This window comes from Lentinus tigrinus (assembly GCF_003813185.1).
Source record: "Lentinus tigrinus ALCF2SS1-7 unplaced genomic scaffold L226scaffold_57, whole genome shotgun sequence".
NCBI classification, from domain to species: domain Eukaryota; kingdom Fungi; phylum Basidiomycota; class Agaricomycetes; order Polyporales; family Polyporaceae; genus Lentinus; species Lentinus tigrinus.
Window position 1 is genome coordinate 80,754 of NW_027137966.1, and position 18,092 is coordinate 98,845.

General features: G+C 56.4%; 4 protein-coding genes across 4 annotated transcripts; 2 read left to right on the plus strand and 2 right to left on the minus strand.

Annotated features, from left to right (window-relative positions):
• Positions 1-209: 209 nt before the first annotated feature.
• On the minus strand, positions 210-4,612 carry L226DRAFT_548441 (P-loop containing nucleoside triphosphate hydrolase protein; the record flags this gene model as incomplete). The annotated part of the gene is made up of 8 exons (XM_067682590.1): positions 210-591; positions 711-1,015; positions 1,067-1,188; positions 1,245-1,443; positions 1,496-1,760; positions 2,742-3,067; positions 3,129-3,197; positions 4,604-4,612. The coding sequence occupies 8 exons, from the start codon at positions 4,610-4,612 to the stop codon at positions 210-212; spliced, it is 1,677 nt and encodes a 558-aa protein (XP_067529286.1).
• Positions 4,613-4,691: 79 nt separating this feature from the next.
• Positions 4,692-6,656, plus strand: L226DRAFT_563775 (kinase-like protein; the record flags this gene model as incomplete). The annotated part of the gene is made up of 5 exons (XM_067683579.1): positions 4,692-4,737; positions 5,004-5,146; positions 5,200-5,371; positions 5,481-6,118; positions 6,147-6,656. 5 exons carry the CDS (start codon positions 4,692-4,694, stop codon positions 6,318-6,320), a joined length of 1,173 nt encoding a protein of 390 aa, XP_067529287.1. The 3' UTR covers positions 6,321-6,656.
• Positions 6,657-6,901: 245 nt separating this feature from the next.
• Positions 6,902-10,378, minus strand: L226DRAFT_617358 (uncharacterized protein). The gene is made up of 5 exons (XM_067687022.1): positions 10,343-10,378; positions 9,954-10,281; positions 8,488-9,889; positions 8,251-8,438; positions 6,902-8,199 (listed from the first exon to the last, which is right to left on the minus strand). Exons 2-5 carry the CDS (start codon positions 10,179-10,181, stop codon positions 6,937-6,939), a joined length of 3,081 nt encoding a protein of 1,026 aa, XP_067529288.1. The 5' UTR covers positions 10,182-10,281; positions 10,343-10,378; the 3' UTR covers positions 6,902-6,936.
• Positions 10,379-14,849: 4,471 nt separating this feature from the next.
• On the plus strand, positions 14,850-17,834 carry L226DRAFT_540453 (uncharacterized protein; the record flags this gene model as incomplete). Its single annotated transcript, XM_067681874.1, has 3 exons — positions 14,850-16,075; positions 16,133-16,320; positions 16,373-17,834. Coding segments are annotated over 3 exons (2,791 nt in total), but the record flags the coding sequence as incomplete, so codon positions are not given.
• Between the last annotated feature and the right edge of the window lie 258 nt (positions 17,835-18,092).

The window sequence follows — 18,092 nt, forward strand, 5'->3', positions numbered from 1 at the left end:
TCCCCAGTCATGCATGTCTGTACTGATACAATATAATGAGCATCATTCTCAGCTTCGTCCTTCGAACAGCACCGCGCGAGTGCCCAGTAGACAGACACGTACGAGACGAGACATCCAAGTTTCAGCCTCCGTGTCCGTGTCGGGCACAGAGAGCAGAGAAAGAGAAGCAAGAGCACCCCAGGCGCTCGAACACTAGTCAAGCTCAAGACTCAAGTCATGAACGTCGCCTCCAGCCCCGCGTCCTCGTCGACCTCCATGCCCAGCGCACGCCCCTGCGCACGCTTCAGCAGCGCCGCTCGGTTCGCCGCCCGCCTCGCCTTCTTCGCCTCCCGCTTGAGCACGCGCCGGCCGAGCGGGTTCGCGCTTGCCATCGTGCGCCGCGCGTGCTCGTCGACCGGCGCGTGGTAGTCGGGCACCTCGCGCGAGCGACGCAGACGTTTGGGGGCGGGCGGGCGGGCGGTGTCGGTTACTTGTGCTTGTGGAGCGTGGGACGCGTCGGTGATGGTGCTGAGGGAGGCGACGGATTCAGAGGGGGAGCGCGAGCGTTTGCGCGGGATGCGCGGGGCGAGGTCGTCCGATTCCATTTGTTTCCTGTCGCGCTGGGTTAGCTACATCGGAGTGGCACTGGACAACGACGACGGGCGAGAGCGTAGTACGTCGTCGGCACCGTGGTTCGCAAGGAGATATGCAGCAGAAGAAGGAAGACTCACCCATCCTCGTCCATCGATTCTGCCGCCTCAGTATCCTCCGCATCCGCCATCTCCGCGTCTGCGAATGCGCCCGCATCCGCCGCCCCGAACAGGCCGTCGAGCGTGAACGGCTTCGCGAACTCGGTCACGATCTGCGCCTGGCCGACGGTCTCCGCGCCGGGCGCGACTTGGTTGCTCGCCCCGGGCACGGTCGAGGGCACGAGCGAGGGGTGGAGCTCGGGCGGGGACGAGAAGTACGGGATCTTCTGGTGATTCCAGTCGGCGAGGATCTGGCGTGCTGCTGCGAGGATGTCCGGGGTGCCGCCCTGCAAGCGCGATGGTGAGGGAGAGTAGTGGTGCACGGGCAACGGGCGTACCTTGAGGAGCCGGCCGGTCGTGAGCGCGACCATGGTCAGGAACTCGAGCGGAGAGGTGTAGTCTTCAACGTTGTAGAGCTTCTTGAGGACCGCATGGTCTGTCCGAGCGATGATCTCCTCGACTGTACGACAGAGCAGCGTAAGTCCAGCGGCGAGAGAGGTACAGAGCTATGCATACCGATCGCGACGGGGTCCTCGATATCCTCGACCTTGACGACGTTTCGCAGGAGGATGTTGCTCTTTCTCTGGCTCTTGCCGTCGTCGAAAGCATCATCATCGAACACGACTCCGGGCGAGTCGATGATCTTCAGGCCGCGCTCTAGCTGCACGGTCTGCAGCTCCTTCGTGTGGCCCGGCTGTGCTGCGACGGCGCAGACCTACGACATCATGTCGTCAGACAAGTGAGGTGATAAAACAGGGGCTGCTCGCCTTCGACCGCTTGAGCGAGTTGATTAGACTGCTCTTGCCAACGTTCGGGTATCCGACAATGCCGACGGTGATGCTCTGCGCGCTGGGCTTGTACGCCTTCAAGAGCCGAAGGAGCGCAGGCGCAGTCGAGGACGAGAGGTTCGATCGCTGGTGGCTTCCGGCGGACTTGAACGGGAGGGTCGGTGTGCTGTGTCGGAGGTAGCGCAGCCACGCTTGAGCGTTCTCTCGTGGGACGAGGTCTGTAAGATGGAACGTGTTAGACAGGCTTCAATCATAGCGTTAATGCATGTTGAAGGGAAGGCAAATTCTGAACAACAACTCAACACTGTGTTGCATACCAGCTACCCGGGCCACCGAACGACCACTTGTGTCATCTCACCTCACACTCTCGAAGTCTTATACGAGCATCCTCGGGTGAGCAGCAACCTGCATGCCTGAGTGGACATCTCGTAAATGCAGCAAAAATACAGGTGCTAACGTGCAACGAGAGCCTTTAATGGCCTTTCTGGACTCTTTTTTTTGTTCGAGGGACGGTACGCCGGACCTGGCTGGCAGATAAGTGCCATGGGAAACCTAACTTTCTGGACGAGGCCGTCTCTTCAACATGGGTCGGGAGAATGCTCGCTCGCCTCTCGAGCAGGAGCTGCATGATATCTTGAGGCCGCCGCCGTGCACCGCGCAGCATGAGTAACATCAATAGTGCTGCATCAGGCCAGAGGGCTACTTGCATTGCCTGCATGTCGATTGACAGCACGGAAGATGAGTGGATGGCATGCGCGCTCGTGAACAGACCAGGCTGCGCACCGACAACGGAAAGCACGTGGGGCTTGCGCACTTGCCGGATAACAGAGGGAATCAAAGATACAACAGTGTGCATGACGGAGACCCGAGGTGGACGAGCATGTGCGGCGCAGGACACAACACCGTGCTGGCCGTCAATCGAGACACCCGAACGACACCTGTGCCGTCTCATGACGAACTACCAACGATATACATGCACATTGCTCATCCTTCCGCATAGGTACAGGGTCATGGAGTCGGTACCATTGACAGTCGTAAAGAATGAGCGGATGGCATGGGCGCGACCTGCACACCGGCGCGACAGCGGAAAGCATGCAAGAACTCGCGCACTCAGACACGATCAAGGGCACAGGAGCGGTGCTTTGCGAGGGCGTGCTTTGTTGAGGAACGGGGTGGACGTGCATGTGCGGCACACGGGAGAGGGGGACTGGTCTGAAAGGAGTACTCACCGACTTTGTTCAGCACAAAGACCAACCGCTTCCCCTCGCCCTCTCTCCGCCGGACCTCCTCCTCTACCAGCCTGCTCCTGCACCCTTCCGGATCACGGGCGTCGAGTACGAGGATGATGATGTCGCTCTCGTCGATCACTTTGTGCAGGGCGCGGATGTAGTGTCGGCGGAGCTGTTCCTTGGTCTTGGGAGCGCCACGCGAAGAGGATGGGCCTGCAGCGTACACATCGTCGTCTACACCAGATGATGAGGCGGCCAGGGCAGCAAGAGAGGAGAGTGTGGGTTCTGAAGCCATCTGCGCATCCGGGTCGAGACGAGGGGGCTATTTCGACGATGGAATGAGCCACTGGTCAGTGGTGACCCCTTTCAAGTCCGAGACGTACAGGTTGTAAATGCTGTTTCCCGGCATTTCGAGCCTTCAGACTAGGAAGACGAGGAATACCGGGGTCTTTCTTTAACTCTGCGAAGCGTGATCAGCGATGTCCGGACTTGGGATGAGCCACAACTCACTAGAGCGGGTCGGAATGTCGAGCTTGCGATGTTCTGTCTGTCAATCAGCACCCGGGATGTCACACATCTGGACCACGCACTGTTTCGTGCCATGACTGTGGTTAGAGAACAAGAGATGGAGAAACGGGGAGGAATGTAAGGAATCAGGAATAGTAATCGAGGCAAAGCCTAGAAACGGTTTTCTCGGCTGTAATCGGGACTCGGTCCGAACAGCCGGCCCTTACTGAACGCCTGAGGCGCCGCGCCACCTTGCTTCTTACCACGACGACCTAGGTTTGCCTAGTCCCATCTCGAAACGGCCAAGACATACAACGTCTAATCGACTATCGGCATATGTCGGAAGACTTGGCAGGGGTCTGCTGTGCGTCTCTTGGAGCAGCTCTCGAGATGTGTGTCGTTGGAGCCTGCTATGACTTTGCAAGCTTCAGTACGTCGGACAAGCTCAATGATTATCTTGTCTAACATAGTCGATACAGCACACTCATGTACAGCCGACTTGTTCTCATTCAAGGTGTGCAGGACAAAGCCAGTCGAAGTCGACCCGAGCGAACGGGATCCGCTCATCCCGACTGCGGTCCAACCCTCTCCCCATCAGCCAATGCAGAAGCGGCCGGTTGGTTGACAAACCCATGAGAACCCCGTGTATTGTACTTCATCAGGTGAACTTAGCTTTCCTTCGTAAAGGATAGTGTTTGTCTAACACGTCTCCAGTAGGCTACCCTGGGATCATCAACCCTGTACTTGTAGAGCAACTCCGTCCGTGTACCTCTTTTGTATGTATGACTTGAGTGGCTGCCTTGCCGTTAGCGAACATGCATACGAGCCAGGGTAAGTACACAACTAACCAGCGCATCATCGTCGCCTGGCACTGGATGCGCAGAAGATGACTCGTAAGTGTGCCTTATGTCCCACTGTCCTTACTTCGCATACCTCGTTGACGCCTTCGCATCAATAGCCAAAACACCTTCATGCCATCCTCCGGGCGGCCTGGGCGGACGTCACGCAATGTCCAACCTTATGTCGCGCCAGTGTTCCTGTACTGCACTGCGTATCATTCAGCTGAGTTCCCACGGAAACGAGCGGCATTATACATTACTAAGGATGCAGCAGTTGGGCTTGACAGCGCAGTGGATCTTGGCAGCCTTACTGTATGGATGTACCAACTCTCCTGTGTTCGCCATCAGGATTCATGGATAATGTTTGGAAGCCTCTTGTAATCCCCACGTGACCGCTCTCTGTTGAAGTATGTAGGAAACGAACGACGACAGCATGGTGGCTGACTGCTGAGCACTTCAGTAGTACCGTTTCGCGTAAGTTACGTCCTTGCCTTCAAGTTCTATAGGCATGCCGAGGACATGCCCGCGCGCTAATCCACAGCACAGCTTGTTTCGAACCGTGACCCTATCCGCTGGATAACGCCACTACTGGCTACCTAGATGCGTCTGTTCTTCACGCAGGACAAGGCAATAGAAGGAGGCTTCGGTAAGTACCACACGAACTTATTCTCGTCACACTGAAGCACCGGCTCACGATCTCTGAAGGGCGCATATATCGCGCTAGGGCAACAGATGATTCGCAGAAGCTGGTCGCGGTGAAAAAATGCCATGTGACTCCGGATCACGTTGAGCATCCGCGTCTCCAACACGAAGCTTGCGCTCTGGTATTGCTCCGGGGTGAGTTCAGCCTGTTCTGACTTTAGGGCGTTCTTGCGGGTGGACTCACGCATTGACGGTTGCCATCGCCCGAAGGCCATAGGGCTATTCCCCACGTGTATGCGTGGGGCAAGTCTCAGTTCTACGAGTACCTCGCGCTTGAACTTCTCGACACGGACTTGAGCGATATGAAGGGCAACTTGACGTTGAGAAACCTGGCAGCGCTTTTGCATCAACTGGTAAGCTCGTTCCTCCAAAGACCGTATCTCGGGAAAATTTACCATGAATACAGTTAGACGGGCTCGAGTTCATCCACTCTCATGGTATCGTCCACTGCGATATCAAACCATCAAATCTCATGCTGGGACGTGCGGGAGCCGAGCCCGGTCGTGTCCGTATCATCGACTTTGGCGTATGCCGCCCCTTCAGAGATCCCGTCACGTTCGAACATCGCCCAGACAAAGGTACATTGTGGTCTCTCGGGACACAGGGATACATGAGCCTGAACGGGCATTATCATCATCGTGGGTGTTTGTCCTCTCGCGCAGTCTCGGAAGCTCACTTTCAGGACAGCACCGCGTAGAGACGATCTGGAATCTCTGGCATACACTGCTCTGTCCCTCATGGCTGGTCGACTGCCTTGGGACCGCCGCAATAAGGATCGACTCTCTTCCAATGGTGTCTTCTCCCTCAAGAAGCAGTGGACAGGCACGCGCCTTGCTGGGGATCTATCTGTGTTCGGTGCCTTCGTCGACTATGCGCGACACCTGGGATACACAGAAGAACCGGACTATGACCATTGGAAGCACCAGTTCCGGGCTTTGGTCCAGGGAGCGTGGGCCGACTCTGACCCCCTGTACGACCCCTGCGACACCACAAGTCCACCCGTGAAGTCTATCGTTGTGGATGGTGACTTCGAATTGCCCGAAGAGATATACCGCGCAGAGCTCACAGAGGAGGCCGCGAGGCACGGCCGGTTTGACCTACCGGAGTCGAAGTCGGAGCCCATGCCAGAGGGGTCAGATGGCGTCTGGATCCCGGAATTCACGTGGGCGGTGGCTATGCCCGTAGAGGACGACGAATTGCTAGGGGACGAGAGCGCAATCGTCAGGGCGGGACTGGATGTGGTGGATGCGATTCCAGAGGGCCAGCGTCCTTACCTGAGCAGCATTTGCCCGCCAGAAGTTATGCGCACCGCTTCTGTGCAGAAGGTGAGTGTCGAATCACGCGCGCCCGCAGACAGCCCTAGGTTCTACCTCTGATAGATCTAGCAACAACAACAAAGACAAAGTCTCGCACCAGGCAGACTTACGTCCGCAGTGCAACCACCAACGTACCAATCAAAAAGCGCATCGTTCGGAGCTCCCGCCCTCGCCCCCGCTCGCCTCAACTCCTGGTAACCGTAACCCGTAACCCTCGTCTGTAACCCTCGTGCGCAATCCCCATCGCGCCGACAACCAACTTCGACGAACGTTCTCATCGTTCTCGAGTACACCAACCCCCGTGACCCAACCAACGACGGCCCTCGGCACTCAGAACCAACATGGAACACGTTACGCGAGCCTGCGCGTCGAGCGACGAGCCTGCGACGAACGACGGGCTACAGACCAAGACGAGTAAACAGGGCTACTTCGCGTGTTGGAGGGGAGCGAATTCAGGATGGCTGCTGGGTAGCTCCATGTTCCGAGAGGTGGCTTTGACTCCGAGCGGCCCACAGACGTCCCCCGAGCTTGTGTCCTCTCTGTATACCATGTAGTTCCCCCATGAAATCGAAGTCGAGATGTTATGTAACACAAGAGTAAGAAGTGGCATAGTTGAAAACTTGTCCGATTCAGGCGTGTCGTACTCAAGAAAAGTACAACCTGGAAGATTGCTGCAGATCAGACGACAATCGACTTCATTCTGTGTTTGTAGTACACATTGGCACAGGAAACAACAAGAGATAACCAGTAACACCGCCCGCTAAACTTCCCTCACATTAGCGTGAACCCCGGGCCCTAGCACCGTTAGCTGTTCCGGGACGCTCTCATCACTTCTTACCTCTCGTATTTCGTCTCTTTCCATACTTCTTCTGTGTGTAAGGCTGTCCGGTAGTAGTAGAGCCACCTGTCGTTCCACCGGTCGGGCAGCCAGCAACGCCGCTGGCAGCGCGTGTCACACGCTTGCGGCCTTGGGATCCACCCGCCTCGCCGGGCTGAATAGAGTCACTCCGAGTCCGAGTTGAAGCTTTGGGAGGCCCTGCTTGGGGACGGTCGGGACGAGGATCGCCGTTGCCATTCCCGTTGCGACTAGCTGAGCGGGTAACACGCTGGCTCGCACCGCCAGACCTGCTAGCAGCACGTTCGTTGGATGTTCCGGTACCCTTGTCGGCGTCCTGTCCACCGAGCGACTCGCTGGAGGTCTTCTGCCGGGTGACACGGCGGCGGGACTTGGAAGCCTTCTGGACATGGTCCTTGGAGCCCGAGGCGACCGCCGCCGGGGCCGGGGCCTTGCCAGTGTCAACGCGCGCCTTCTTCCGACTCGACTCCGAATCAACATCTGAGATGCTCTCCCGTGGCCGTGGGGTGTACTTCTTCAGGCGGTCGCGCACTGTGTCGTTGTTGGGCCACGTGCAGTCGTCCAAGTACTTCTGGAGAAGCTTGCGGAGAGTGCTATGCTTTTCGAGAGACTTGGCGGCTGCGCGTGTTGCCCGCGACGGATCCGTGTTCATCAGCGCTTCCCCGGTCGTCTGTTTCGCTCGCGCCTTGTCGGACTTGCCGCCAGAGTAAGACTCTGTCTCCTCCTCCTCCTCATCGTCCTCCTCGTCGGAGTCCGATTCAACATCGGATAGCGTGTCCCTGATTCGAGGCTTCTGGCCGACTGGACGCGAGGGGGAAGGTGACACTGGTCTGTGCATCTCGACCTTCGAAGCGAGTCGTCTCTGGTGAGCGAGAACGATGTATCGAGTGCGAATAAGTGCAAGCAACTCGCACACCAGCTTGTTCAAGGGATGGTTCTCAAGGGCCAAGTTCTTGGCACGGAAGAGGAGGTCGTTTGGAGAGGCCGAGTTGGTGAGCTGGCCTTGAACGATGCAGTAGGATTTCCCGGACGGGCAACCGTAGCTGCTGTCCTCGGTGACAACGTAGCCATCGAAATAGTATTCGATAAAGCCTCTGATGTCCGGATAGATGTGATCGACCAGGCGCACGGCGGCATAGATGAGAACGTGCACAAACGATTCCAGCTCATCGGGGATAGTGACCGGCTGGTCGGTGTAGGTGAGAATGTACCATGACATGAAGTACCACGTTCCCTGGCATGCATGATGAGCGAAAATCGACACCGGGAATCCAAAGAGACCTACCGTCCGTTCGGGCTGCAGGGCTTTCGTGATTCTGTAGTCCTTCGCAAGCTCCCAGTCTGAGAGCAGACCCTTCCAGGCGACACAGTACTGGCCGTTCTCCGACTTCCCCAACCGGGGAATGATCAACACGTTGCCGAAGCTAACGTCCCTGTGGATGAGATGACACTTTTTGTAAGCCATCTCATGTGCTGCAGCATCGTCAGTACTATCTATGCTGCATGCGAATGCGTCACATACCTAGAACGCAATCCATTATGATGCCGACCAGCTGCTCGCTGTCTGTAAAACAGGCGAGAGAAAGACAGATCTCCTTTACGACCAGACGATAGTGGGTGAGATGGCGAAGCCCCTGGCCCTGTTGGAAGTTTTCCTCCGTGATACGATCGTCCGCGGTGCGCTTCTGTCCACGACGGTCCTCAGAGCCTGCGGCGTCCTTGGGATTCGGCTTCATGCGGCCGACGACGGTACTTTGCAGACGTTTAGCCGCCGCATTCGCCTTGACGACTTCCAAGAAGGGAGCACGGTTCTCGACCTTCTTCTCGCCGGTCACAGGTGAGTAGTTTGACGTCTCGGTCTCCTGTTCCTCGACATCCCCATGCGCAATGACTGTCGGAACGTTCTTCACGCCCTGGCTGTTGAGCTTCCGAAGAATGTCGCCCTCGCGCTCGATGTCGTTATAGTAGGACCTCCACGTATCCTTGAGAAACACGAAACGCTGTGTCTCCCACTCGAGAGCGACGTAGCCCTTGGTTCCCCGGCCAACCAAGCTAGTCGGAGGATCGTTCGCGTAGCGTCCTATCAAGTAGTGACATTGTCCGACTTTGACCGCAAGACGTGCCTGGCCAGGGGGTATGGATCGACGGAACGCATCGCGTACATAAGTGAAGACAGGGAGGACTGCGCAATCGGCATGGCACTGCAGCCCTTTGCATTCGTGAGTAGGATCACGATGGAGGTGAGTGTCCTGCACATCCACAACCACTTCGGGGTCCCGAGAGTTGAGAATGGAAGAAGAGATCATAGCAGGGTCGTCAACGAAGCGAGCGCGATGGTCGAGATCGTCGTCGTAAGCTTCCTTGAGCTCGTCCATGCGCTTGTAGCCGCACGACTCGGAAGAAAGTGCGACGACCGTTGGGTCGATACCTTGTTCAGCTGGGTCGAGCTTGTTAAAGGCGTGGAGAAAGGTGAGGAGGGCAGCGGTGCCTTCGACAGTCGAGATGTAGTCGATAGCTTCTGAGGTCATGACTCCGCCATGGTCGAACAACATGACGCGGAACTCGGGGCCGTTGACCAAGAGGAGGAATACGTGCTTGCGGTGTTGGTTGACCATCACGCGCGAAGCGTATGTCATCAGCTGACCGTACACGCTCCTCCGTTCGTCAGATGTAGCTTCGTGCTTCCGTCGCGGGTCGTCATCAAAGGGGTCGTGTTCTACTCCGCCACGCTTGAACTCGATAGGGAGTCGCTGAATGTCCCAATTCGGCTCCTTTGGTTTGATGCGCTCGCGGTCGTCTTCGGAGATGAGGGAGCCATCGACTCGCACCTTCGCAGTGCCTGAGGCAGGCGTATCTTCAGATAAGTGGAGTATGAACCCAGGACACAACTTGATCGGCAATGTGGTGTCTTGGGAAACAGTGTACTATTGGTGGTTGGAGCCCAATTAGGCGTAATAACTACGATTCATGAGGACATGAGCGACGTACCCAAGCCTGTGACCACCTCTTCTCCAGTGGTACCGAATTCTTCTCTCCCGGAAGGACGACCGGTGCATCCTTTGGTGGTTCGAGCGCTTTGAGGAAAGCCTCACGAACTTTCCCACTCGCAGCCTCCAAATTCTCCTCCGGGAAGTTGTCTTCGACGTCACAGTAGAGATACTTCTTCATAAACTGACCAAAGGGCATCCATACAGAGCAGTCAGCGCCGTCAGCCATGTTGTTTTTTCCGAGTCTGTTGAGCGGGAACCGTAGATACGATGTCCTGCCTCGCTAGGTCGCAGTTCTTGTGCTTTTTCTTGTTGAATGGCGAAGGTTGCTGAGATTCCGGAATCCTGTGAGTTTTTGCCATGATGATAAGAAGTATAGGATGGACGTACTCAGGACAGCTTCGCGCAGTATTTATGCGGAGATAGATATGGATGCCTTTTTCGACTCTCTGAGGCGCGGCACGCATTGGCCGGCCATGAAGATCAATTAGATCGCACGCACAGAAAAACGGTGCTGATGTTATTTACTAAATGTGTGCGTCAATAGGCGGTATTTTGACCGATGTGGCTTTTGTAGGCTTTTGTCAAGGGCGACGAGGCTTGAGCCACGTGGTTCGTGAATTGGCTGCGGTAGCGGTGGTCAGAGAACGTCACGGTCATCCTTGTGGTAGCTTTAACTTTCTCACTCTATATTCGATCTCAAAAGCAGGGTGTAGTGCGGAGAAGACAGAGGGTGGTTGATGATGGTTGAACGAGATGCCAGCGACAAGCTGTGTAGCGCCCAGTCACGCATGGCGTCTAACTTGTACTGCCACCGCGACCAAGTTGAACTTGTACTCTACCGTCACCCATCGTCCGCGTTTCGACTCTTGCCCGCCCCAAATGGCCCGGGGACTTCGCCACGCCCACATAACCATTTTACAAGCTCACAACAAGCGTAATCTCGACTCGGGTCCGCGTCCGACATTCTACGTCCGCGGTGTCGCGCAGCACTCACGTTCTTGCGGCGGTGCGAACATCAGCCCCGTACGCCTCCCCGAGATGTTACATTTCGAGGCTAACACCAAAACTACAAATCATCGTGCTGGTATTTGTACTGGGACAGGGCTCCGTACTACGACCTCATGATGAAGCCTCGTCAAGTCGCCCACCCGTTCTTCGCAGGGCATACAGTAAGTCTCGCCGGAGGATGCTCACTGACCAGTCTACTTATTTCCTGAAGTTTTGGGTCCCTGACCTGTGCGTGTCGCCAGCGGTCCCCCCGCACGGGGCTACGCAGGGCGGGTACTGCGATCTCAGCCAGCAGGCTTGTCGTGAGCCGCCCGAGCTCTCGAAAACGATCCTCCTCCTCCACGCATCCACCTCAGGCCTCCGGTCTCGGTTCATCTGCATCAGGTCAGTCGAATTACATTACTGGCTTCTTACTGTCTCGACTTCGAAATGCGCAGCGGCGTCGTCGGTACACAAGCTCTTGACTGACAACCGGGCCACGCAGTTTGGAGACCGCACCTCCGTTCGCAGTCGGCGGGCCCGGGCCACTCTCACTCCTTCGCCGTTCGCAGATGCGGCGAACGACAGCCCCCCAGCGTGACTCCCGCGCTACTTCCGAGATCTGAGCACTGACACTACATAATACTCAAAGTAGCATGCAATCGTACATGTGCCTGGTTTAACAACGGTACTGGCACAAAGTCACAACCCCGTGAGTCGTCTACCTTCCACTGAATTCGCACGTGTCTGCTGTATCTCCTCGACCCAATCGAATACTGACTTTCTACGGTCTCATGGGCAGACTTGTGAAAGTTGAATGCGACCCGGTCGTCCGTCAACATGTCCACGGCGGTGGAACCCATGCTTGGACCGCACCCTGGCACCGCCGACTCTATGTCATACATCAGCAAAATCTCTTAGAGCGCGCAAGCGCATGCAATGAAGGGAATTCGAACCCAATCACAAAAATCCACGGAATCTTTGTGCGAGGGATTGGAAGCGCGTGCGCTGACCTTCCCCCCAGATTGCAATCTCGTTGCAATCTCGCAGAATTGCATTGCATTTACATAGAATAGCTCAGGATACGAGAGCGTTTCTCAAGGATTAGCGGCTGGAATTGATTACAATCCCCTAGAATGAATGGGACATCGTCAAGACGAGAATGATCACACAAGTAGACAGGTGGAAATGTTATTTATTGATTACGTAACACGAACAATACACATATAAATCAGTAAGTGACAGGCTAACACAACAATGGCACCATCTACGAGAGGGAGAGAGGCGCGCGGAGGTGGGGGGGGTTACTAGTCCAGGCGCATACAAGCATCAAGCAACAGGCAAGCAAGAGCTCGCAGGAGCACGCAAGCAGTCAAGACGGGAGCCCCAGTCTAGCTACGTGGCAATGACGCATTAGCGGCAGACCTCCAGAGTCCAGCGTACAGGCGAGAGGCAAGTCAAGCGACAATAAGCAAGCAGGGAGCCGTGTGAAGACGTTTGAACTCGGAGAACCGGAAGCGGGCAGGGCACAAGAGCATGGTAAGGACGAAGTCTCACAGTGGCGCAGGTGTAGGCACAGAGTCCGGGTTCCTTGTGATCTTGTAGTCCCACACATTCGTCGCCTCTAAGCCGAGATGCAAGTTGGTGGGCAGGCAGGCAGATGGCTCTTGCGGGCTTTCAGTTGCGCATACAAGGTGAACGAAGAAGGGAGAACAACGATGACACCTCGAGACGTCCGAGTCCGTGGTGATAAAGATCAGGTCGGAGCTCAAAACCAGCAAACAAACAACAAAGATCGATAAGCGTCGGACCTCCGGATATTTGAATTCCGCTGATTCCAAGCCCTTACAATCTTATCGGAATTCACTGCAATTTCCAGGACGCCTTGCGCAGAATTGTTGAAATTGGATTCCTTTGCAATTGCGTGCAATCCGGCCCGGCACTTTGCAAGCACAGGAATCCTCGGAAGTGTTTGGAGATTTTGCTGATGTACCGAAGTACCAACCACGTACGCGGCCGCCGGAGGCTGCAGCCTGCGAGTCTCGAACAGGACGTGTACAGCGGATTCACACCGTGACAGTGTCACACTGTAAGTCTCCATACAACTTGTTCGTCGAGTGTGTGAGGGTTCGACTCACGATACCTCGGTGTATATGGGATGTATAGATGTTCGACTCATACACTGAGTACGCCGATTCGCCCAAGACCGCACGCCGCACGCCACACGCCACACGTTGGACTTGTTACTTGGCTCCGAGTCGCCTTGGTTGTGCGCCGGAGATGCTGCCAGTCGAAGTTCAATTCTTCCTTCCGCCCACCTGCACCGTCACAGGTTTGCCCATCCGGCCCCGACCCGGGTGAGTATACTCAGTTTGAGTGGTTCTAGGCCGTTGCTCACCCAGTCCTTTTTGCTTCCCATAGGCGACGATTTAGGGAGCTATATATCTGAATCTGGAAACGACGTCAGACAGACAGAGTCCATCGGACTCCAACTCCTCTGATTAGCGATGTTCTGGGCTACACGTGAAGGGACTCGGCCGAGGAGGAGCGAGCTTACTAGTTCAACTGATCAAGTGCTGCGACACTCATTTTCTGTTATACTTGATTTGAAACATATCTAGAGAAGTGCTATATTACTTGGACTGTCATAAGTGTTCGGCGGTCTCGTCCTGAGACTTAGGGAGGGAGCGGCGCAGCGGGCGCTTGCCAGTACCGTAAGCGCCTGTGACAAGTCACCACTGCGCGGCGGTGAGCGGCTCACTCCTTCCTCCCGACCTCCAGTATCGTCGAAACAAAACATCGCGACAGCGAGCTGTAAGCGTCGTAAATTGACGGTTGCTTAGTATTTCCACTGACACAGCGAACAAAAAGCACACCAGCAGCCAATCGCGACCCCTTAAAACTCCTGCCGGCCCCAGCAAGGACCACTTGCATATCGCATAATAGCGGCCTCAAAAAAAGATCTTATTGTCAGAAAAATCGGGTGCGATCCGCTATCGATGACCAGTGGTCAGCATCGACTCATCAGCGTGATTAGCCCAGACCTCGTGCGCCACCGTTTCAGGGTTCCAGCCCTCCGTAACCACAGCCGCCTGACGGAACAAAAGGCGGGCTTGTGCGTCTAAAGGTTCGCACCCTCTCTCCCCTACCACCATGCCCGACCATGATGCTGAAAACCACGATCTCTCCACCACTCCTCTCATGTCGACAGGCCCAAACACGCCGACGAAAACCGCAATCCAGAAACCAACGTTCAACGCCCCGCTGGCGAGAACCGCGACAACGAAATGAGCGACTGCCCTGAAACCACCGTCCTCATGCGCTTCCGTCAGTTCCAGATAGAAGAACTCCACAACATGGCCTTGGACTTCGACAAGTCTGACGGCGCGAAGCACGTTGAGAAGGTGTGGTGGGCGTTCCATTCTGCAGCTGGCACTATGCCGAATCAGGATGGCCTGAAGAAGGCGTGGAGGAGTGTGTTGGAGAAGAGATTATCGAAAGCTTGGGTGCGCAAAGATGGTCGTTCTCATTGACACACATCTAACGAGCACGCAACAGGAGAAAGTTGACAGGAATTACCACCTGCTTCCCGACCACTTCCTCCACATTTCCGACAGCCACTACGACGCGACAGACAAGTCCCTGTCCAAGATCGACGGCTCCTTCATTCACGTGTCCGACCGCGAATCCATCCGTCAAGGTTACCTCAACTGGGCCGACATGGAGTTCCTCGTCGAGTTCAAGCGCGGAGGGACAGGAAGCGACCCCTTCAACGACATCTCTTTTGATGATCCTGACGCGTCGGCGAAGTTCGTGGCCAGATTATGTCATACGCCGAACGCCTCTTCTCCTACCAGCATCGCTCCGCCATCTTCTTCCTCCTAGTCAACTCGGACATGTTCCGCGTGATGCGATGGGACCGTTCTGGTGTGGTGGTGTCGGAGGCTGTCGACTACGTCGGGAGCATCGAGGGCACGAAGGCCTTGCTCGAGGTAACGTACGCGTTCGCCAAACTCAGCCGTATGATGAAGGGCGTCGACACGACCTCTGCTCGTCTTGTGGAGGGCTCGTGTGGCTGGGAGCGTATGGACCTACTCGCGCAACCTTCTCCGCACGACCTCGACAGCGCCGAAGCATGGTTTGACGGTCCCATCCACGAGGTCTTCCGGGACGAGGAGGCTGGGGTGACCTTTGGATGCTTGTCTGGCAAGAGCAACCTGCATCACGACCCTACCTGCCTCTGCTCTGGTCATAAGGAGCCTCATCCCGTCGTCCCCGTCTTTTCCCATGTCCGTCAGATGTTCCACGACTCGCTCGTGGAGGGGTTCCCGCGGTATCGGCTCATGGTGGACGGCGAGGAGTATCTAGTTGCGAAGCATGTCTCCCTCGGCTTCGGGATGGTCGGGCGCGGTACTCGCGGCTACATCGCGCTCGAGTGGAAGACGCAGCGGTTTGTGTTCTTGAAGGATTGCTGGCGCCCTGGGTACACCGGGGTTGAGATGGAGGCCGAGATTCTCTCCAAACTCAATAAGGCTGGTGTCGTTCACGTTCCAACCGTCGTCCGTTACGGGGATGTTTATGATAAAGTCGAAGGCGAAGATGAACCACGCAGACAGGAGACGGAGGCCTCCCGCTTCCATCCGGGGAGGGGGGACAAGAAGGTCGACACAGACCTTCCGCCGTTCCAAGAGACCGTCACGCCGCCGGCTGAACCCCAGAAGAAGATGACGGATTATGTGAAGAACGTAGAGTGGAAGCCGGACGCGGCGGAGCCTGCCCAGGATAAGGCCCGCACTGTTCCTTTGCCAAAGCCCGACAACTGCACAGACAACGTCACCGAGACATCTGATCAGGCCTCTGATGTCGACCCACCTGCGGCCGGCTCTGCGGCCACGTTGCCCACGAAGCTCGATTTCGGCTCCAGCGCGGACGTTACTGTGACGCCGCCCAGCACCGGAGTCCGCGGGACTAAGCGAAAACTAGACGTATTCCTTGCGGGACTCAAGCGTAAACCCGGGGAGGGCTTGCGTCATATGGTTCATACTCGGTCGGTGGTGAAGGAGATTGGCCTCCCGCTCACTGCCTTCACAAGTAGCCGGCAATTTGTCCGCATCCTATACAATTGCATCACCGGTAAGTCATCTCTGATGTCAGTCTTGGGGCTGCATACCGATATGCATGTCTTTGCAGCGCACGCTGCAGCTTATGAGCTGTGCGGCTACATGCACCGGGACGTCAGTGCGGGAAACATGCTGATCTACCCGACGATCATCCTCGGCAAGGACGGCAAGTACGGCGTGTCCTGGGAAGGCTTGCTCACGGACTGGGAGCTTGCAAAGCACTCAGGCAAGAAGACAGCGATGCAGCCCCAGCGAACAGTATGTCTCGCTAGCCCAGCCCTCCTTGTCTCGACTGCTCACTTTTATTCAGGGCACCTGGCACTTCATGTCGGCATATCTACTGCTCAACCCGAATGAGCCGACAACTATTGCAGACGAGCTCGAGGCCTTCTTACACGTTCTCATCTACGGCTGCATTCGGCGCGTGAGAAGCAGCTTGGACACCATCCACGAATTCCTCACCGACTATTTCTCCGGGGTCTCATTCGATCCGCTGTACAAACAATCCTCTGTCCCGTCTTCCAAGCGAGAGGCCATCGTCAATGGAGAAGGTCTCACTTTCACTACCCGACCCATTGTCTTTTCCACCCCAGACGGCAAAATCACGACCCGACACCCTCTCAACTCACTTATCACCGAGCTTCTTGAAATCTTCCACTCTCGATATGCTATACTGAAGTGGGAGGACGTGTCGAAGGTCGAACCCGAATCGCCGCTGCCATCGCGGCAGACTAAGCATGCGGATCCGTGGTTGACAAGACACGAAGGTGCGTCTGGGGTGTTGTATGGCCGTACATCCAGACGCAAGAAGGCCGAGTCCAGTAATCCACCTCGGTTAGTCAAGCCCCCGACCCCGGAGATGTACGACAATGTCGAATCATTGTCGGATCACGCTACCATCGCAGACATCTTCCGCGTGTTCTCGATGGACCCCAAATGGCCCAGCGACGATGTCATCCCCGACCGACAGGCTGAGCCCAAGACTGAGAAGGCCCGTCAACAAGCCCCTGCTGCTGCGGCCGCAACCAAGCGCGACGTGTCTCCAATCCCTGAGGCGGACGAGCCGGAAGACGTTCCTATTTGCGATGCTGGGGAGGCCGAGAAACTCGAGGGTGGCTCGTTCGTTGCTGACGTACCCGATGTACCTGGGGCCGATCCTCTATCCCTCCCCGCTGCCTCACCCGAGGCGAACTTGGAGGACTTCGACGTGATAACGGCACGCAAGACTGGACGCGATGAACCCGATGTGCCGCTCGAGAGACCCAGGAAGCGACGTCGCAAGGATCCGGTGGTGCTGGAAGCCGAGGCCAACATGCTTCCTCAGGATGATGCTTCGAACTCAGAACTTCCCACACGGCGCGTCACCCGGAGTCGCAGCGCTGCCAACGTCGCAGCAGCGGTGGCCGCTCCGGGCGCTCCGGCCGCAGCTGGCCCTGCAACTGGGAAGGCTACGACGGTCGCGCAGTCTACGCGAGTCACTCGGAGCAAGAGTGGCAAGCTGCCCAACAAAAACGTCATTGGCGACCGGCCGGGTGCCAGTGCGCCCACCACGCGGCGGGGCGGTAGGACTCGCGCTGCAGCTGCAGAGCGCACTCAGCCTGCAAGCAAGCCGCGGCGACGCGGTGCGGCAAGCGAGAGCACGGCGAATGCAGTCGCAGGCCCTAGTCGTCGCACTCGCCGTTCGTAGGGTCGTCGTCTTCCCCCCTGAATTCGCCGTATGATGCTGTTGTATTATCTCTCTGCTAGTATGGTTATGCGGTACGTCTCGAAGTATGCAAATCTATGTGATTATGTCTCCATGCCGTGAATCGTGTGTTTTTAGCCGTAAGACCTCGGATGCCATTGAGGCATGAGATGAACCAGGACATGCACAGAAGCTGCATGCCTGGCCTGCATGCCCAACCTCGAGCGCTTCCATCAATACGTGACGGTGACTGATGCACTGCGACGGCGCTTGCCAGTGACGCGTAACATCTCTCTATTCTCCTCCCTTGCTTCTCCCTTTCTCTGTGACATGGATCTCTGGGAAC

Coding starts and splice junctions, on each gene's coding strand:
- L226DRAFT_617358 (XM_067687022.1), bottom strand. CDS start 10,181: ATGGCTGACGGCGCTGACTGCTCTGTATGGATGCCCTTTGGTCAGTTT. Junction 9,890..9,953: donor AGAGGTGGTCACAGGCTTGG/GTACGTCGCTCA, acceptor AACCACCAATAG/TACACTGTTTCCCAAGACAC. Junction 8,439..8,487: donor CATAATGGATTGCGTTCTAG/GTATGTGACGCA, acceptor ACGATGCTGCAG/CACATGAGATGGCTTACAAA.